Consider the following 20,628-nt stretch of genomic DNA (forward strand, 5'->3'; position numbering starts at 1 on the left):
ACACTTTTAGAGTTTCAGGGGTAAACAGTGTTGCAGCCAAATCCAAAGTAAATAGTGAAAAAACATAAAATGCCTACTCACACCAATCATTTTTCGTCATGTTTATGATAATATGTGGTTTATAAAGTGACAAATCATTTCATTAAAGTTGAATATGCCTACATGCAGCCATCTATTCAGAGTTTGTCATTTAAGATAAATAGCCATATAAAAAGTTATAGGGATTTGATGTTTGTATAAATAGTAATTCATGTTGAAGTCAAGCCTAATAAAGGACAATCCAAAAGACTAGCTAAATATTATTACACCTTTAAAGGGTTATACTCTAGGTCTTTTATAATATTATATTATGGGAAGTCATATTTGTTTTCCTCTTTCGGTGTGTTCCCTGTGATTATTTCTTCTCCTGATAAGAGAAGCGACGCAGATATGCAACCTGAAAGTGTCTCACACCAGCTGAAAACCCTGAGGAGCATATTCTCACAGCTGTACAAACATGGAGGACATGTTGCTGCACATACATTAAAAAGTCTCTCTTTGGTCAGTGGAGAAGCATTGAAATAGTGTGTTTCAAATCAGACTGAGGCTGGGTTGAGATATACACAATGCAAATACTATCTAGCCGAAATTACATTTTCAAAGGCAAAATCATGACAGAATATACCACAAGAACGGCCACATGTCTGCTTTGCCTATTATAATCATACAAAAGAGATTTTTAAGGAACATTCTGTACATTGCTTTTGTATCTATCATGCAAATGCCTCAAAATGGCTTCCACTGAAACCAGTCCCAGATGCATCAATGGGTTCAAAGAGCATTGCCATGCCTGAATTCAACTTCCTTGTAAACTTCAGCTTTAGTTTTTGTGTAGTTTTGAGGAATGACACTCAACCTTCAGAAGAGTATTTTTATTAAACACTTTTAGGAAACTCTACTAAACTAAAAGCACATGCAGAAGAGTAAGAACTGCATCAGTAAGATGATGTCACAGGGAGGGGAGACAAGGAATTACAGGATTCCTGAATCTAATTTTAAAACAGGTTTGACATCAATGGCACATGGTTCTACCTGCTTGTATTAACCAGGATTGTAGTACTAACAAACATTTCAATTCTCAAAAAAAATTGTTCGTTACAAAGATATCTCTTACCCGAGCAAAAGAGTACACACACAAAAGAGAACTTCCTCAGTTTTTTGCTGATATGTGGTTAATGTTTCACTTCCACAAATGACTCAACATACAATGAAGGTAAACATTACCTATCCAGTGTGAAGCCATTTGGCCCATTCTCATGATCATTGACTCCTCATCTCTTGTTCTCACCAGAAATCGAGACCATCATGATTTCATGAAGCACTACTGGAGAAGACTTCATGTAAGATTATTAGAAGGTGCCTAGTTTGTGGCCAATTTTCATACTGAGATGTGTTCTTTTACGTGATGACTACTTATGTTGCAAGGCCTGTTAAGGCCCCAGTAGTTGCACATCCATATGATTTTCAGCCAGATAGGCTTCCTTCACATTTCACTGTTCACAGAGAAGACACTTGTTTATTTTTCTGAAGACACAATCAACTTCCTTTCCCTCCAGAATCACTTTGACTGTAAACACGACTTTAATGGATGGCATACACTGATATGATATGACACTGCTGTCCGACTTCGTACTGCAAAAAGAGGACAGGTCAATTTGTCACTTCAGTGCTGCGACGCTGTCTGGTTGGAAACAGTCTGCTGAGATGGAGTGCAGGATACCTGCCACTGACGGAATATAGCAAACACCCTTTTAGACTTGTCACGAGGGCCCTGCAAGGAAAGAGAGAAAAGTTAAATACCAAATATTGTTTATATGATAGATACAACTCAAACGTTGTCAGCCTAAAAAAAAAAGTCATTAGGTCTAAATACACTTTAAATAGATTGAAATACATGTGGTTTTGAAATATAAACATCAGACATTGTGACTTGCCTGTGCTGGACTGCCTCCTGCTGTATCTGAATTATTTTTCATGGGCATGAGTAGATCGAGAGCAGCTTTCCAGCCCTGCTGATGAAGATCTGAACCTCCATCCAAGAAGCGGATGGCCCCTGGATGCACATTCTCCTTTCCCACAGAGATCCAGGGACACCAGTCTCTGTGCTGAGCGAGAGGGTCAAATGTGTTCTTGTGCAGGAGATCATCCTGAAATAACAGGAAAGAAAGTTAAAAAGCTGTTTGTTATAGCAAATTTAAAATAAGGAATGCAAAACCTTTCATATGATTGGGAAGTCCCAGTGTCAAATCTTAAACCTTGCCATAACAAAACGTCAACGCTATGAAATCAGCAATAAAGTTAGTTCTTACAGCACCACCAACTGATGAGAGGCACAGGCGCTTGGGAGGTTGTTGCGGGCTCGCGGTGCCATCAGGGGCAAAGGTGTCCCCCTGTCCTCTGCTGCGCGTTGCAGACCTCTTGCCCCTGGTCAAGGGACTTGGCAGCTCTTCACTGGGGCTTGGTGAGTCTCTGCTGCGGGATCGCAAACCCACGGGGGAGGAGGTTCCCTCTCCCTGTAACATACACCAGAACATAAGCAATTTTTTAAATGACCGTCGTCGACCCTTATCACCACAAACTCTCTTGACATATTTGGTGTTGTGTTCTACGGGCATGTCACAGTTTTTTCCCCCCCACAATGGGAGTTAATTGTTTTCTTCTTTTTTCAAATGTTTGTGTCTGTCGCATGTTAGACGCGTCATCACCCCCCTACTCGCTTGCGGTGAATCCAGCTGAGGATCCCCTGCTGTGTTCAGACTTTATACTAGGAGGCCAGCGGATAAAGTCTGTAGAAACCATAGAGCGCCTCACTTGGACATTTGCATTCACACATACACCTCCTGTCTGAAAGCAGCCTGGTATATTTTGAAGATATAATTTGCCATTGATGTAGCTTATTTAACTGGTCAACTTTCATTTCAACCTAACTTGCCTGGTCAGAGCGCGTGGAGTCTTGGCTCCTCAGCTTCATGCGACTTGGAGTTGTAGCAGGTGTGGGTGACTCAGATGTAGAGCGGTCTCCCAGGCCCTCATGCGTGGCTGCTGAGGCAGGAGCTGCTGTTGTTTGAGCAGGCTGGCCTACAGTTATGGAATCTACGTCATCCCCTGTTCCCTCCATCTGGTGGAAGTTCCACAAGCCCACCTTGCGCATACAGTAGGAGCATGTGAGGATGGGCAGGTTCATGGCGTGCAGAGCTGGGCTAAGATAAGATAAACCACGGAACAGACATTTTGATCAAGTAAAGTTCAAACAGATAGTGTCATGTTTGCCTCAGTTTAAAAATTCTCTCCCCTGTTCTTTCATCATCAACCACCCATATGTATGCTTACTCTACAGCAACATCAATTTGTGTGTAGTAGAAAAACTTTCTTCTCACCTTCCTGCCCAGCCACAGAGAGAAACAATGCATGCAGCCACCTGGACAGCCAAAGTTTCAGAGCATTGAATCTCTCCCTTTCTTTTTTGCTCTTCCTCGACAAGCTGTAGTACTGAACTGATGACGTCCTCAGTCAAAGACTGCAAGGGAAAGTTAAGAAGAATTACATGTGAAGTTAACAAGAATTACACTTGAAGTTTAAAGTTTACATTTTTCTGCAATAATCAGATTTATCCTGCCTCACCATAGATTTCAGCTGCTCTGGCTTCATGGCCGGCAGCTGCTGTGCAAGGAGACAGGCACTCTGGAAGCGCTCTAAGAAGGCAGTGAGAAGTGTTGATGGTTCACAGGCTGGAACCAACCAGAACCGCTCTGAAATCAAATCAATATTCGCGATGACCATTGTGTGGATACCCCAGGCTAAAATAATATTGTCAAGTTGAAGATTATATAGGGCAGTTTACAGTACAAGCTAGAATACTTTTTACCTGGACAGGGAAAGTCGGGCCAAGGACAAAACTTCTCATGCTGTGTCTGAAGCTGCTTCAAAATCTCTGCAATGCGGGATTCATCTATTTTAAAAGAAGAGAGTTGCCTGACCATTCATTTTTCAGCCTCACCTTGCTTGAATAAAGTGTGTGCTGACAAAGGTTTACTTACATTTTTCAAAGTCTAAAGTCGGTTGTAGTGTTGCACAAAGGAAAGCGTGGCAGCTGGAGCACTTGAGCATATCGCAGCCAATGTTGATCCAGCCATAACGGGCGCACATCAGAGGAGACAATGTGCGAGGTTTGCCTGCCCATTTCAAACAGTGCTCTGCTAAGGAAACAGTACTTTCACATTCATTAACATTCTGAATTAAAGTAGATATCTATGCAGGGATAAATTAAAACCACAGTGATGTCTTTATCAGTGATCACATGGGGAGAGAAACAACAAGTTGCCTCAAACTGGGTCAAAAGTTTGAAATGATTCAAAGGATATTGAATAGGATTCCACTCTTGAGAAAAATGCTTCTTTGTTTGTTGCCTCACACGGTGCAGGAGTGTTGCTTTTTACTTCCAGAACCTTCAAATGCCCCTGTCCACTGAGATGCAAACAAAGGAAATACACACGGCACAGACGTTACTTTCACCATATTAATCCGAAGAGAATTAATTTACAAGAACTGTACATTGTAATTCACCTAATTCCTGTAAATAAACAGAAATGCACAGTCCAAAGTGAGGCCTATTAAATGTAATTACGGAAGTGGTGGATAAGGGGCTATTTACTTACTGGAAAAATTAAATTAAAGAGAAGAGACTGCAAACTGCACTTAGTGTACAGAGCTTCATCTCAGTGAATCTTGCGTAACAGCAGAGAAAACAAAGCAGTGCAGCTCTACCCCTCTTTTCTGACTAAATACATCGATCTATAGTATTGATGCATAGTACAAATTCACTATAGGTGTGTAATCCAGCCCTAAATACTGTGCAACATTTCGACAATAATCCACAAACTCACACCAATCCAATAGAACACCATGTTACCGTCAGATTTAAGGTCCCCACCCCCTTTAACCAGAGAGCGTGCAAGGGACGCGATTATACAACATGTGCCATCGCAGAGCAAAGCTGCTCCACAGGTGAACACGTGAAAAAGCACAGTAATGGACAAACTCTCGCTTTCTGGCCTTCGAGCTCCTGGATGTGTGGAGACTTGTGGCTCAGGTCGCTCAGAGAGGAGGCGGCAGAAGTTGCAGCGCTGCCAGGCTAAGTAGCTAACCACACGAGCTAATCACAACTCCGCCTGTAAACCACGCACACGCCGCCGGGTTGTTCGGTAAATGCACCTGATGGAGCCGCCGGCCGTCGACGACACCCCCTGGTTAAGAATCTCACGAACTTTCTCCGGAGAAACTAGAGAAGCTTTCTGGTGGTTAGAGTTGGCGAGACGATCCCCACGACTGCCGCTGAGAGTCGCCATGATCGGTTCTGACGTCCCCCCGGAAAATAAAGCCCGAGACCAATGGTTCCGCTTTGAAAGACCCTACCCCGGCTCAGAGCTGAGTCACCCCCCCCACCTGAATATCTTCTTCTGCTTCACTCACAGTTTATAAGTTGTTTCTATATGTGGTGAGAGGTATGGACATTTTACATAATGCTTTTTTTATTTGCAATGCACAAATGTTTAATAAATGAAATTAATTATGTTTCGTGTTATTCCATTATTTTTATTCTATATAGAATAAACTACACCACTAGAGATCTATTGGCAGAATTTGAATATAAAATAATCCTATATGTTTTCACCAGTGTGTTTCGTCCAAATTATATGAATAGTTGTTTTCTTTACCGTAGAATGGGCCCTTTATATTTAAATACTTCATATTTACATCAGGAGCAGGTCCTCCCTTCAGAGGCGGCCATGTTTTTATGACAACTGAAGCTTTCCACAGGTTCTCTCATTAGGGGAGGGTGAGGTGAGGGGTATTCAGCTGCAACATGTAACTCCACCACTAGATATCACTATATCTTACACACTGAACCTTTAACAAACTGACCTATTTACCAACTATCAGTATGCAATGAATGATATGAAGGCACAGAGGAATAACAGCATTTATTTTGAATGTTGAGCCATGTGATACAGTATAGAATCTCGCTGATGAAAACACAATACATAAAGATGAATACATTTGTTAAAGGTTTTTTTTATCCTCTTTTTATTCAATCCATTCATACAAACAAAAAGTAAGAATTCAACTTAATCAGATATACAAAGTTAAGAATGAAAAGAAAGGGCAAATAAGTTCAGGGAACATTAAACACAGATAAAATAACTTTAATAAATAATGTAACACAGTCTTGACAGTTTTTTCTTTATCATCAAATATATATTTATATATATTAACATCAGTAAAGTTACGCGTGGGGATATGAAATCCAGCAGGAAATATAATTGAATGAATGACAAAGTGTTTTTAATATTATAGAAACATAAAAAAAAACTAGTGTTGTTGTTTTGGAGACGGGACACGCGCAGCCCCGCCCCTCCGAGATGACGCAGCCTCCCAATAACAAGCCCTCTGATTGGCTAAGCGGGGTGGGGGAAAGCAGGAATTTGTGAATGGCTCCAGGAGGATGAGATGCGGGCTGATTTATAATGTTTCATCTGCACCTCAGCAGATGTGCTTCTTACTCGACGTGACTGGATTGTAAACGGGGGGAAACGATGGAGGCGGAAGCTGCTCGCAGTCCGGACCAGCTGAACAAATTCGAGAGACTGACAGGGAGGCCGCCGCAGACGTTAGCAGGTCGGTCCACATTAGCACGACATGCTAACGACAGGTTTGAACCCAGATACAAAAAAAAAGCAACCTGTGACTGTGATCGTCTGTTCCATTTAAAATATTGATAGTTAGCAAAGTGGATGATGCCCTGACTGTTAACGTTTCTATTCATAACATTCAAGCTAGCAGCCAGGAGCTTGTTTATTTTTGAGTAGCATGTTAGCAATCACAGCCAAGCTACTTAGAACATGAAAATAAGCATGTAGTTCATCATACATTTGGTCAAATCATGTCATTTAGCTGTAAGACCAGTGTAGGATGTGTGCTGACCCCACACAGCCATGGATTACCGGGACTATAATCAGAGATCCAGGGCTGCTCAACTGCACCATCCTCTAATTTACTTTGAAGGCGTTTTGACATACATGTTTGTGATTTAACAAGTGAAGCGCTCACATCTGCCAGTGCCCGATGACTCAAGATGCATTCAGGTGCAAGCACACACCTACAAACATGCACATGAACCGGTCAGATATGTTGTCAGTGCTAAATGTGTGCTGCAGCTCTACTCATCATGACATCGCCAATAACCATGTGCAGAACTTAGTACTGGATAAATAGGTATGATCTAGATGTTCCACCAGGTTTGGAAAAAGACCAAGATGCTGATTTTGAACCATATCCACTTTGCTGATGGTAAATCTGTCTGTTTTAACGTGTGTGTCACAGATACAGTCTTTACAGCTGCCAAGGTCAGTCACACCAAGGGCCCAGCAACATATACTAAAGTACACAGTCCAGCTTTGGTTATACTGCAAAGAAATATGAATATGTAATATGAGTGACTGAGTCATCGTATGTGACTCCATAAAGGATTTACTTATGACTTCTATTCTTTGCTATCACTTATTTTCATAAACACACCAGATACTGCACGTGACACATTTGCATTTTCTTAATTGACCCTTACTAGCCCTAACTGGTCGGACATTTTCTTTGATGCACTCACATTTCTAAGGAGCCCCAACGTCAAACACATTCTGCAAAAGTTTTGACAGTGACTAGTTTTAATAGATTTTGTTGACAGAAATATTTGTGCTCTATAGAAACTTTTTTCACAACATGTACTCTTACAACTTTACCTCTGTATCCAGCCAGCGGATTTAACCTGTCAAGTTAAATTCATTTTCAGTGTGTAGTCTTGATAGAAGCACCTGAGCAGGCATATGGCAATGAATTGTGGTGATTCAGAACCATATGAATAGATAACTGACAATTATTGAGACATTACTGCCAAAGTAATTGTATGTGTTATTACTTGCATTAGATTTGTATCAATGTAGGTGTTCAGTCGTGTCCTACATTCCTCTGCTCTCTCTCTATAAGCCTTCTTTCTCTGCTGGGCTTCAGAATCCATTATAAATCCTGATTAATAAAAATGCATTTGCTGGCTTAAACATCAGAGTGGAGTTGAAGGTAGGGCTGGGTGCTATTCTTAGTCCATTATTAGACTTAATTTGCTCTGAATTCTGTCATCGTGCCCCTGCTGGTAGAAACCCGTTGAAGCCTCTGGCTGAAAATAATCAAAAACTCAAATAGTGAGTTTTTATTTTGTATAGTTTTTCTCCTAGATGGTAAAACATTGTCTTGCATGTGATGTTGTGAACGATGAATCTAAAACACGAGAACCAAGAAGTTGCCAGATTATTATATATAAAACTACAGCACACTATGATTTGAAACGTATAGGAAATATACATTATACCTGAGTAAGTACCTCTATTAACATGCTTCCCCTCTCTAGGTCATCCTACTCCCCCCGCCCGCAGTGGTCATCGCTGTGTCGCAGACAACACTAACCTGTATGTATTTGGAGGCTACAACCCAGACTACGATGAGTCAGGAGGCTCAGATAATGAAGATTATCCACTGTTCAGGGAGCTTTGGAGGTACCACTTTGCCACAGGCTGCTGGCAGCAGATCCGAACAGAAGGCTACATGCCCACAGAGCTGGCGTCTATGTCAGGTAAAACATATTCATTGCTTTTGATCATTTTAATACTTCTTTCTTGTGATGCACTTTTTTCATACACAAAAACAAGCATTGTGGATGGAACATGAATTTAATGTTGCCGTGTTTCCCTCAGCTGTTTTGCACGGCAACAACCTCCTGGTGTTTGGAGGCACTGGGATCCCTTTCGGTGAAAATAATGGCAACGATGTTCACGTTTGTAACGTGAAGTACAAGCGATGGTCCCTGCTCAACTGCCGTGGGAAGAAGCCAAACAGAATCTATGGACAGGTAGCCTCAGAAATCAATATGTATTGTGAAGAAGAAAGGACTACAGAGATCAGTTGCTTTTCAACATCTAGTCACTGGATATTCTGTAAACTTGTAAACTGTGTATGTAACAGAACTACCGGCTCTCAAATCTTTGCTCCTCCAGGCAATGGTTATTATAACCGGCTTCCTATACGTGTTTGGAGGGACAACGGGGTACATCTATAGCACAGACCTACACAGGCTGGACCTGACCACCAGGGAGTGGATCCACCTCAAGCCCAACAACCCTCCTGACGACCTGCCTGAGGAACGGTGCGCTATCATGCTTGTAAACAAGCTGGGAATCTTTTCATTGTTGTGAGAACCCTTGACATAACTCAGTGTTGTTTGTGTGTGCCACAGATACAGACATGAAATAGCACATGATGGACAGAGGATCTACATTCTGGGAGGAGGCACTTCTTGGACATCTTATCCTCTAGACAAGGTACTGCTATACGCCGCTAAGGGTAATTTGTAGTCACCTAAGCCCATTGTAAATGTACCATTGTTTTTTCTTTTAATAGGTGCATGCATACAATCTCGAGACCAATTCCTGGGAGGAGATTACAACTAAACCTCATGACAAAATAGGTGTGTATCCTGCACTGAAATAACACCTATTGCTCATGTTTCATGCACACAAGTCTAAAATGTTTGTTCTTATCACAGGGTACCCTGCCCCTCGCAGATGCCATAGCTGTGTGCAAATACGAAACGGTGAGAATCTTTTCAATGCTGCTGTTATTCTGTTTCAAGGATATGCAGTCAGTTATATGTTAAACCTTCAGTGTTGAAAGTAACCATCATGGTATGCCATCATTTGTCTTTCTCTGTTGCAGATGTGTTTATCTGTGGAGGCTACAACGGGGAGCTGATATTGGCTGATCTGTGGAAGATCAACCTGCAGACTTTCCAGTGGAGTAAACTTCCAGCGGTGATGCCTGAGCCGGCCTACTTCCACTGTGCTGCTGTCACCCCGGTTAGTGCAAATTACTAGCTCTGTCTGTTGCTAGTTAAAAATAGCGAAATGACCTTGGACACAAACTGGAAAAGATTTGTTCGCCACATTTTTCCTATTTATCCACAAGATTGGCTAATGGGGTTTGAATTCCTCTATATTATTCTATATTTCATATAAAACATATGCTACAGTCTTTCCTTCACTCTGTCTCCAGGCTGGCTGCATGTACATCCATGGTGGCGTGGTGAACATTCATGAGAACAAGAGGACTGGCTCACTTTTTAAGATCTGGCTGGCGGTGCCCAGCCTGCTGGAGCTCTGCTGGGAGAAGCTCCTCAAGGCTTTCCCCCACCTGTCCTCTCTTTCCACCATGCAGCTGCTGAACCTGGGCTTAACACAGGAATTAATCGAACGCTTGAAATGAGCCACACAGTGGAGCACAGACAGAGGAATGGATGACCTGGGCTGGACTGGGAGAAGATGAGGTGTGACAGAGCACAGAAGATAAAATCACAGCAAAATTTCTTGGGAATCGCCCTCTCGCTCCCATGCCTGACGTAGCCCCGCCTTAAAACCAAAAACAATGGGATGCCTATTTTCGTTTGTTTTTTTTGTTCTTAGATTTCGCAGTTCCAGTGATGACGAAGAAAATAAACGTGGAATGTTTTATTCCTTACATGATGCCTTTGTGTCAAGCTACGTACGAATTCCCGCCCCTCATCAGCCAAACTGTGACTGCTGGAAATACTTTATTTTGCCCTGTCATGTTTTCAAAGACTGCCCTCTCCCATTTTTTTTTTAATCAACCTTCTCTAGTACTTTTAAGAATTCTGTGCAAAGGAAGAATGCATGTATATTTATTTGAAGGACAAAAATCAGTTTTGGGGGAATACATCACCTGAAATTGCTGTTTGCACATTGTATTGCATATTTGTAGGCATTTACTTTTTTTTAAAAAGGTTTCAGTCTATAAAGTGGCAGTTTTTGCACGTTTTAGTCAATTGAATACAAATCTCATATGTTGACAAGCAGTAGTGTTTTAGATTTTGAAAGAGTGTTTTCCTGACTTTCCAGTGAGCCATTTTTTCCATTTTTCTCTGTATGGTATAAAAATCAACTTCCAGAAGCTTGAAACTTGTCAATCACACACTATCCCTGCATTTCTTTGACCTAATTAAAAAAAAAAATGGAAATGGTTTTCACTGTCAGGGATTACCAATCTTAAATTTCTAGTTTTCTAGTTGTTTTTATGTTGTATGAATGTAAACAAGTGTTTGTCTGGAGTTAAAGAAAAATATTATACATAATTTGTAGTAAATTGGCTAAAACGTGTGAAGAAAAAGTTAAATGCTGGTTTTACCAATGACTGAGCCCTTGTATTTTCCATCATACATCGTGTTACAGAGAATCATCCACAAAAAAAGGTCAGAGGAAGGTGGGTATCTTCAAAATAATTGTTTCCATCCCGTTTGCTTGCAGCTCTCATTTGTAAACCAAACCATGCAACACATCACTGTGAATTTGGTGCTCTTTAAAAATTAACTTAAATGCTTTTATTCAAATAAAGACTTGCTGTTATTCCATTCAGACGTTTTTTTACTCCCTCTCTGTTGGTGACATTTTGTTGGAAGAAGTTGCTTCGGTAGCAAACATCTGTGTGTACGGCAGTGCCTTTCAAACTTTTGATGAGGAAGTATAGGCAGTGTAAGATCTTTTTCATGTTTAGACGAACATGTTTTATGTTGAAGATTTGATCTTTGTTGTAGAGTTATTACACACAGTATAATCACTCAGCATAATGGAGACCAGAATAATGACTGTTAATATACAAGTCTTTTCGTCTCTTCCTATCAGGAACCAGACAAAGTCACCAGAACAGGATGCAGCATACTCAGTGTTTTGAGTATCAGTCCTACACGTACTCTAACAATGTTCAATTCATTTCACTGATGCCAAATAATATTGCACCTTGAGCAAAGTATGATTACGAGTAATGAGAGATTAGGATTTCAGTCAGAGTAGGATGTTACTAGATGTTTTGATGCCTTTTACAAACGCATGAACCTGCCTGCACTTCTTCACCGTTAGCACCTTTTATTAATGTTCTGCATACAAACTACTTGGTGCATGATGTCCTCTCCTGCTTTTTATATTAACCTCATCAGATCTTTACTTTTTGACATAGGTTTAAAACGGTCACTATTCAACTGTTGTACAGTAGACTTGTGTGAATGTCTTGTTGGAGTTAAATATAAATAAAGTGTTCTGTAAATAGCTCTCGGTTCCCCCCAATTTCCTTTGCTTGACTAGCAATTAGCATGATACATATTTCAATGCTGGTTGCATGACTTGCTGTTGTCACGTCTTTTCTGGGATTAGGTCTTTGCAATAACATGCATGCATAGCTGACCACAGTAAATGCGCCAAAATGCCAATAATGCCAATTACAGAGTCCTTTTTTATGCAACAATTTTGCCCAAAAACAACATTTTATAAACAATGCATTTATTAATTTCAATATAAACCACACAGTACAACGATTACAAGCAAAAACAAACGGCACAAAGACACCATCCAGTAATGTGCATGTAGAAAACAGACTTTCAGTGATTTTTCTTGATCAACAGGAGCGAGGAGAAGGAGCAAAGAAATAAAGTGCCAAAAGGATGAGGTAAACCACCACTAGAGCGGTGCCTGTGGAACAAAGCAAGAGCGCTTTACATATGCGGCATTTTGAAAACAGTATCAAACCGTGAGAACCGATGATGCTTCTGCTCCGGGGAAATTACTTTAGCGTGACTTACCCTGAAAGTAGTCACATTTTCCATCCATGAAGATGTAGTTGACCAGAATGACGCTGAAGATACTGGCCCAGAGATGAATGTCACTGAACACAAGCACAAATCCGACATCCTGGGGAGAAAATGTCAAGTCGTTATGGAAACAAATGTAGGAGAAAGAAAATCATCCAATACAAAAGAAAAAGAAAATCCAGTTTAACTTACATAAAATGCATTGAAGAGGATAAGCAGTGGAATCTGGATCATACAGACCTGGATAGCAATGCAACTGCCCACTTCAAGGCTGCAGAAGAAAACCAGAATTACTGTTGTATGTCTCCAACCAGTGAGATGCAGTTTTTATTTATTTATTTATTTTAAATCACCAGACTCATGTGAGGTCACCGTGACCTTTGACCACTGAAATCAAATCAATTCATCCATCACATTTAAGAAGCCACAAACATGCTTTGTGAGGCCACTGTGACCAGAGCTAATCAGTTCATCAGTCCAAACAAATGATCATTTGTGCCAAATTAGGGAGTAACTGCGACCAATACATTTGATCTTCGACCATCAAATTCTTATCGGTTCATCCTTGAGTCCAAGTGAACATTTGTAACAAATTTGAAGACAAAATATACTTAAACTCTCATTATCTTTTTGTCCTGGATACAAATTCACAGGTTTTGTGTTTTGCATTAAAATAAATGAATTATTGTGTTCACTCAGTAAATTAGTCGAACCTCAGGCTGATGTTGTTCTGCAGCGCAAACTGGATCCCATTGACGATCTCAGGAAGCTCTGGCACCATGGCCAACACTGTGACACCGATGAAGTACTGCAAGAAAGAAGCAGCGCACGTCTCAGTACAAAGAAACCTAAGACAGGAGTTAACCCCCCAATACATCATGTACACCAAGCCCCCTCTGGTCTTTAGTCACATTATATCTAACAGATGAGTTTATATCAGTTAATCACATCTCCATAGTGTAAACAACAACGCTCTGTTGTTCCTTTCTACCCCAGGGTTTTAATTCTAAAGGTTTCCATCATCCACAAGCTAAATGTGTCTCGTGAAGCAATGACTCTTTAAATCGGAATCATTTTCAAGCTCCACAGAAATCAAGTGCTGTGTTGTTGCAGATCCAGGATCACGGCCGCAGCCACATCATGGATCATGATTGCGACAGACACATACCACCATTGCATATCCTTCCACCATGCCTCTATCATTACAATTGTCAACACTGCTATGCCTTCCATGCACCCCCCCTCATCTCTGTCAAACTTTTTCTTTAGCATTAACACTTTAAACACCTCTCCAGTGATGTTAGACACTGTCTTTTCTTTTTAATGTTTTAAATATATTTTTTTGCTGACATGTAGTTCTGTGCGTCCTGGGAGAGGGATCCCTCACTGGTGACTCTCCCTAAGGTTTCTGTCTTTTTCCACCCTGAAGGTTAAGGACAAAGGATGCGATTTGGGTTATATAAATAAAGTTTGATTGACTTTAATCCAATACCTTGGAGATGGAGGAATTGGTCAGAATGGGCTTGACGTTCTCTGTGCTGAGGTCCGCGCAACAGGCCATCAGCACCGTGGCAACAATCAGCACTGCCAGAGCCCTCCACCGGGACCAGTGGACCACATGATGACCTCCTGGTGACACACACACACACACATACACACGCACGCACACGCACACACGCCATGAGCTCATCAACACACACATTTAATATTCATTTCTCATCTTTGTGTTTAGGGACGTTGGCATGCACAGGCACAACATGACATCAGTGCACCTTTCCCTCTGTGACTACCATGCACAAGCAGGTTAACCAGGTCGGCAACAGGCAGTCAGTAGTTAGGATTATTCCGCATTCCTTCACCACAAATAGAATAACATGCACACCAACCACACACACGCACGCACACACCTGTTGTAACCTGGTAGCTGCCAATAATGCTGTCATTAATACAAGAGTTGGCAGCGTGTAGATGGCCAGCAGTGACCTCACCAGTGGGGTGGCAGGTGATGGCGTCCTCTTGTTTATACTGACCATGTGCATGGCCACCATGGCCATCACTGATGTGGATATCATAGATGTGGGAGTGGGTTTTCAGTGTGAAGATGAGGCCGATCAGGTACGCAGCAGGCAGCAGCACAGAGATTGTGTACACCAGAGGCCTGGGATAGATTTTATTAAATTGATAGTTCATCAAAATGTAGCTGAGAGTTGAAAAACTAAAATATATGAAGCACCTGGACTTACTCAATATGGGAGAGAATCAAATGTGGGTCAGTTCGACTCTGAGAACAAAGAATGACAAGTTTATTAAAAAAGTTAAATATTTTCTAGGATAAATTTACAACAACTGTAAAACAAATTGCCCCTCGGGGATAATAAATTAAATCAATCAATCAACTGCTGTAAGCATGTTCCTCTTTAAACAGCCGTGGGACCAATTAGATACGGATCTTCACACATGATTCAAACTAATTATTTGTGCCCTTACTGAAACAAAAGGTACTCAGACTTGCTCCAGGCAGTTCTGTAGCTTGAGCTGATCAACAACATGCAATGAGAATATCAGGAAGTTAAAGTTTAAAGTCAGGAGAAGCTGCCCACCGTGTCGTAGTGACAGTCCTTGCAGATGAAGGGTACGCTGGTATTGTTTGGGATGTTGGTGCAGCTTTCACACACCAGATAACCGAAGGTCTTAGAGAAAAGGGTTGGAGCAAACACACCTGTGGACGAGTGTCACATCACAGGACTCAGATTTGTGTGGCAGTTTGTAGCAGTGTTATATTTTAAAGGAAGAGCTGTGTGTGTGTGTGTAAGTGGCAGCCATACATACCTCCTACGGATATAAAAAGCAAAGCAGAACTGACTCCGGCTGAACGACTGTTGAACCTCTGCTCCCTGTGTTTAATGCCCCCAATGATCATACAGATACCCTGTGCAGGTGACAGACACACACCAAAATGTCCATGAGCATCTGCGCATATATTTCAAAAGCTGCGTCTTACAGGAAATGAAATGCACATTAACTGATGCATGCTGGGACATTTGTGTCGTTCTGAGGCACTCACAGGTATGAACAGTATACATCCAAGTAAGGTTCCGGTGAGCGCTGCCTTGACGATCTCTTCGTAGCACTTGTTATTAGCGTGGTAACCCTGTAGCAGAGCTGTGATGTAGAACGTCATCTCTGTGATGGAGCCAAATGTGGCATTCACCACCGCCCCCACTGCAAAGTTACTCTGCGCAGAAATGCTGTGGGAGCATGCACATAAAAAAGAAATAAAACCATCAACACATTAAATGATATACATAGATCCAGGTTTACTAAGATTAAGCATCGTTCCTGCAGGTTTAAGGTCAGAGTCAATTCACCTGGCTATCCCCATGCCGATGTAGTAGGACAGAGGGATGATAGAGGTGATGGCTGTGGCAAACTTGGTCTCTGCACTAAAGTAATTATGATCAGGGTCAGTATAGCCAACAATCAGGGTGATCAATACCAGAGGAAGCAGGTCTGCAGGGAACATGGACTTAAGGAAGATAAATAAACAGTGGACAGAGCAGTACAGCTGTCCCGTTGGGACGGTACCTTGACAAATATCATGATTGATTAGGGATTGAAAATGTAAAGTAGTTGAAAGGTTTAGATACACAATACATTTTGTGAGCACATAATATTTAAATGCAATCTAATGGCAGCCAAGTTAATCCAACAACTAAAAAAAAGGATACTGAGAGCGAAAATGTTGATTCCTTGAACTGTGTATTTGCAGTAATGCACATTAGATGCTTGATAACAGTATAAGACGACTCTGATCTCACAGCTACTTTTCTGGAAAAGAGAACATAATTCATCACACGTTATAGATTCATTAAATTCAAAACATTTCTTAATGTAGCACAACTGATATCAGGCCAGTTACCTTATGCTGATGTTTCTAATATTTGTGATTTCTTTTCAAACTTATTTTTGCACGGACAACTTCAAGGTTCCTCTGGATAATCCACATGTGTTGTTATCAGTTTTGATCTGGAAAATGTTTGTAATGAAGCCAATTCACACATGGAGATATCATGGAGGCTATAAAAAAGAAGTGGTTGAAGTTGTTTTGACATTTACGACGATCACAGGAAGGAAGATCATTACACACATTCCTCAACATCATATCTTTCTCTTCCTCCTGAATTTCCTTCTGGATCAATAATCTGTCCATGTGACCATTTTACCTTTTCCTGTCTCTGGATCTGGACGTCCTCTGGTGCCATGAGGAGCACTGTGGACAGCGTGCGAGCATTCATCTTGGCTACAGGGATGGTGAAGATCAGCAGCCAGGAGAGCACACAGGCGACGGAGTGGGCCACAGCCAGCACAGGGTAACCCAGGAGCAGCCACACATAGGTGCTGACACGACACTGCAGAGGGAGAATCATTAATAACACCAACTCGTATATTTTGCTCAGTGATTGAGATCATCCAGACTCTCTCACCCAGTGTTTTGAAGCTTTTCTGACAGGTGGTTCTGGGACCGGGATCTCCAAAGAGATGGGAGAAGACACCAAGAGGGGGGCGGAGTCCTTGTCTCGGATCATGTCCTTGCTGTCCTCGGTGTCCCCCTCCTCAGGAATGACGTCACACTTTGGAGGCTTCAGGATGGAACTCTTCATTGCATCATTGGCCTGACAAAAATGAAATGAGTTGTCCAGATACGTCAGCTAAAGTTTCTTATATGAATCTTTACTCTTGTAGCATGTAACAAATATTTCCAAGCTATTGCAGTCATGATATCGGAATACGTGTTCAAAGACAGGATACCTTTTCTATGGACTTTTCAAATGGCCAAATAAAGTACAACGCCAACTTCCAACAAAGTTTACCTGGAAATAGCCAAAACAAAAACATCATTATGTTCCACATTTAGGGAAATCTGCAATATTCAGAGCCATTTTTTAAGAATACATACCATATGGAGCTCCAAAGATAGTTAGAAACATTATAGGACAAATGAGGAAGTAGATTAAAGATATCCACCATCCAAATAAAAAAACATAAATTATGTTCCCAAAGGAAACCGCCAAGCCTGAAAGAGAGGAGAAATCATGAATACAGGTTTGTGTTTTCTTTTGTAAGGAACGTCCTGTTAATCTGAATGCTTGCAAAGAGAGAAATGAAATAGAAAGACCTTCTTGAGGCCTAACAACACTTAGATCAGTGTACAGCTCTTTGGTGATGTCTGATCTCTCCCCGATTGGCTTCTCTGTCACGTTGCCCTTCCACTTCCTGAAGCCAAACTGCAAAAAACACACACAGCAAAACATACTATAGATTACACAGTTGAATGTTATTGTCAAAGTATATATTTAATCATGAGAACTTTCAGATAAATTAGTTCTATGTAGCTACGCATCAGAATTTAAATGAAAATGAGAGGATGGGAAAAAGCAGGGGGAAAAAACAAAAAAAATCAAGACCCATGAATTGGTCAAAAGGTCAAGAAACTAAATCCTGCAATGTAGTAAAGAAAATGGTTTAACTTCAAACAAATGAATCTGTAATCTGTTAAATCTGAGACTCCTTCGTATGATTGAGAGACCAGATCACTTTTTATATTTATTTGAACTCTGCATTATTCCCTCTAAACATACAGGAGCCCCCTGCAAAGCTTCCCCGTCCCACATTCTATTCATCCCAGTCACACTCAAATCCAGAAAACAGTAACACAACCAGGCATTTTCAAAATCCCAGAGTTGAAAAAGGTGAATATCATTGATGTGCAGCAGCGTTCACAACTCACCCTGTAGTTGTTGGCTTCCCTGTGAGCCTCCACCTCATTCTCAGCTCTGATGGTGGTCTTGGTGGTGGCATCATGCCAACCCTCCTCTCCATTCTGTGACGGAGTCGACCGGGCTGAGGTGCCGTGACCTGCAGCAGAAAATCACAAGTGCGAGACTGTTCATCCGGGCGAGACCAGAAACCAGAATCCTTCTACAACTCCTGTTCTCACTATTTTCCCTTCACTTCTCTCCCTCTACATTTGAACATGTCCAAATTCAACGTAAGCAGAACCAAAAACATGCACATACAGGAACGGTGCATTTTGCCATAATAACGCAGCCATTTAGAATTTAAATGTTTTCTTTGACAAGTGAAAGGTTTTTCGATGAGAATATGCTCACTTGTTTATTTCCTAGTGTAAACGAATGTGTCACTAACCTCTGTGGATGGTGAGGAAACATTTGGGCGTGTAGTGGTAGAAGTGGGCACCAGAACCATCTGGGGAGGGTGTTGCCATCGTCCCGAGCTCTGGATGCTGGGGGCCAACACAAAGTCTGTCAGTTTGGGACTGTCGTCGTGGAAACCGACGATGCTGTTCAGGATCTACATAGATCTCTGGAAATATCACGGAAGACAGATTCGTACATTTGAAAAAAAAAAAAAAAAGAACACAATACATAAAGCAATGTTGAGAAATAAAATATGCATTGATCGACACATCTACACAACTGAGATGTTGCGTTCATGGTGAGGAAGAGGAGCGACATCGAGGAAAAACACATTTCAGCCGCGCCATGGAAATGTGTGTGACTAACAAAAACCTGCTGAGAGTCATGCAGAGTGTCCCCGCTCCCCCCACACTGTCAAGTGCTGCCAGCCAAGAATAATCACATTATCAATGCATTGCTCACACGTCACACAAAAGAAAATAAAGTGATGCAGTGCTTTAGAATAAAAGTAACAGTATTCAGTTTTTACTCTGAACTGTCTTATAAATGACAATCTGCAGCTAGTGTCACTTCTCTGATTTTAAAACAGGCACAGTGACAGTTGGAGGTTTGATGGATCATGAGGAGGATTTTTGGAGGCAACTAGAAGTCAAATCTACAGAAAACTGGAGTTGTTAAGGTCAAAGTCTCCTGCATTTGAGTGAGCACTTGACTTTGGCCAAACAGAAGCATTTAATGATAAAAACATTCATAAACGTGGCTGAGGAACAATTAGTCAGAACAGGCTGCTTTAAACCTTCTTCTTCCTAATGACCCAAACTAACATGATGTATAACACACACACACACACACACACACACATACACATACAATAAAGTTGTGATCATCACAAGGAAATAACCAAGATCCTCTGCTCCTGCCTGTGATTCCTGAAACCCCCCCCCCCCAGGACTCTTTGAAACTTTGGCAGCAGCAGGTAAGTTTGACGAGCACGCGCTTTCGCCAAATTAAGGTCAAACTAGCACAGAAATAAATTCAAACCTTCGTCCCCCTCTCACCGGGCTAAACCATGAACACCAAGAGCTGCAGTAGACTCACCTGAGGAGTCCTGAGCTGCGGATCTTCTCCGGAGACTGTCCGCATCATCTGGCACCGACGAAGTCTTTCTGTCCGACATGCTGAGTGTTTACTACACGTGTCCACCCTGCGTGTGTGCGTGTGTGTGTGTGTCTATGTGTGTGTGAGCTTCTTCCTCTCTTTATATCCTGATCTGTCACTGGCTGCTTACTGACGCCCTGCAGGGGCGGAGGAGCAGGGTGGAACAGGGGGGGGACGACTCCCAAGTTTAAATTGTATAGTTTTTTAGAATATATATAAATTTGCACATCATAAACTTATGTTTTATTTTAAGTGAGAGTGAGACTGGTAATCACTTTTTTTAACTATTCAAAACCACTTTGTGCTGGATTTAAAAATCTGACACTTTAGCAAATGTAAGAATAAAATAAAGACACAGTAGCAGAAAGCTATGAGTGTTTTGTTTTAATTGATACTTTGGTGTATTTGTTTTTTTTACTGTTTAAAACCACGACGTAAGGGATTTTTAAATTTCACACCCCT

General features: G+C 41.4%; 3 protein-coding genes across 7 annotated transcripts; 1 reads left to right on the forward strand and 2 right to left on the reverse strand.

The window, feature by feature from the left end:
• Positions 1-896: 896 nt before the first annotated feature.
• On the reverse strand, positions 897-5,419 carry zc3hc1 (zinc finger, C3HC-type containing 1). Of its 2 annotated transcripts, none has more exons than XM_069519476.1 (10): positions 5,251-5,419; positions 4,401-4,503; positions 4,077-4,227; positions 3,905-3,988; positions 3,661-3,788; positions 3,417-3,556; positions 2,968-3,239; positions 2,349-2,548; positions 1,974-2,186; positions 897-1,810 (listed from the first exon to the last, which is right to left on the reverse strand). In XM_069519476.1, the coding sequence occupies exons 1-10, from the start codon at positions 5,382-5,384 to the stop codon at positions 1,703-1,705; spliced, it is 1,533 nt and encodes a 510-aa protein (XP_069375577.1). In that variant the 5' UTR covers positions 5,385-5,419; the 3' UTR covers positions 897-1,702. The 2 variants fall into 2 exon arrangements, with proteins under 2 accessions (XP_069375577.1, XP_019948046.2); XM_020092487.2 differs by having other exon boundaries at positions 2,349-2,552; positions 2,972-3,239; positions 5,251-5,418.
• A 1,061-nt stretch (positions 5,420-6,480) lies between these two features.
• klhdc10 (kelch domain containing 10) lies at positions 6,481-11,560 on the forward strand. Its single transcript, XM_020092508.2, has 9 exons — positions 6,481-6,714; positions 8,495-8,716; positions 8,838-8,992; positions 9,138-9,286; positions 9,377-9,461; positions 9,541-9,607; positions 9,686-9,733; positions 9,856-9,995; positions 10,192-11,560. The coding sequence occupies exons 1-9, from the start codon at positions 6,633-6,635 to the stop codon at positions 10,399-10,401; spliced, it is 1,158 nt and encodes a 385-aa protein (XP_019948067.1). The 5' UTR covers positions 6,481-6,632; the 3' UTR covers positions 10,402-11,560.
• A 905-nt stretch (positions 11,561-12,465) lies between these two features.
• On the reverse strand, positions 12,466-20,266 carry cax1 (cation/H+ exchanger protein 1). 4 transcript variants are annotated; one of them, XM_020092152.2, is made up of 20 exons: positions 20,107-20,266; positions 18,998-19,174; positions 18,579-18,706; positions 17,967-18,075; positions 17,748-17,864; positions 17,600-17,661; positions 17,275-17,463; positions 17,014-17,199; positions 16,519-16,618; positions 16,159-16,300; positions 15,855-16,038; positions 15,620-15,719; positions 15,391-15,509; positions 15,034-15,071; positions 14,821-14,948; positions 14,283-14,419; positions 13,504-13,598; positions 12,983-13,061; positions 12,782-12,890; positions 12,466-12,671 (listed from the first exon to the last, which is right to left on the reverse strand). In XM_020092152.2, the coding sequence occupies exons 1-20, from the start codon at positions 20,183-20,185 to the stop codon at positions 12,598-12,600; spliced, it is 2,352 nt and encodes a 783-aa protein (XP_019947711.1). In that variant the 5' UTR covers positions 20,186-20,266; the 3' UTR covers positions 12,466-12,597. The 4 variants fall into 4 exon arrangements, with proteins under 4 accessions (XP_019947711.1, XP_019947709.1, XP_019947708.1 ...); XM_020092150.2 differs by having other exon boundaries at positions 14,779-14,948; XM_020092149.2 differs by having other exon boundaries at positions 14,698-14,948.
• Positions 20,267-20,628: the final 362 nt, after the last annotated feature.

Source organism: Paralichthys olivaceus, chromosome 23 (assembly GCF_024713975.1).
Source record: "Paralichthys olivaceus isolate ysfri-2021 chromosome 23, ASM2471397v2, whole genome shotgun sequence".
Lineage (NCBI taxonomy): Eukaryota > Metazoa > Chordata > Actinopteri > Pleuronectiformes > Paralichthyidae > Paralichthys > Paralichthys olivaceus.

Bases quoted from the DNA above. Each gene is read 5' to 3' on its own strand.
- klhdc10 (XM_020092508.2), top strand. From the start codon at position 6,633: ATGGAGGCGGAAGCTGCTCGCAGTCCGGACCAGCTGAACAAATTCGAG. The intron at 6,715-8,494 runs GTCGGTCCACAT...TCCCCTCTCTAG, and splicing joins GCCGCCGCAGACGTTAGCAG to GTCATCCTACTCCCCCCGCC. The intron at 9,608-9,685 runs GTGTGTATCCTG...TTCTTATCACAG, and splicing joins TAAACCTCATGACAAAATAG to GGTACCCTGCCCCTCGCAGA.
- cax1 (XM_020092149.2), bottom strand. From the start codon at position 20,185: ATGTCGGACAGAAAGACTTCGTCGGTGCCAGATGATGCGGACAGTCTC. The intron at 16,619-17,013 runs GTAAAATGGTCA...TCTCTTTTCCAG, and splicing joins AGATCCAGAGACAGGAAAAG to AAAAGTAGCTGTGAGATCAG. The intron at 12,891-12,982 runs GTAAGTTAAACT...TTTTCTCCCCAG, and splicing joins TCCTCTTCAATGCATTTTAT to GATGTCGGATTTGTGCTTGT.
- zc3hc1 (XM_069519476.1), bottom strand. From the start codon at position 5,384: ATGGCGACTCTCAGCGGCAGTCGTGGGGATCGTCTCGCCAACTCTAAC. The intron at 4,504-5,250 runs GTGCATTTACCG...TTTGCATCTCAG, and splicing joins ACGGCCGGCGGCTCCATCAG to TGGACAGGGGCATTTGAAGG. The intron at 3,989-4,076 runs GTAAGTAAACCT...CTTTTAAAATAG, and splicing joins GACTTTAGACTTTGAAAAAT to ATGAATCCCGCATTGCAGAG.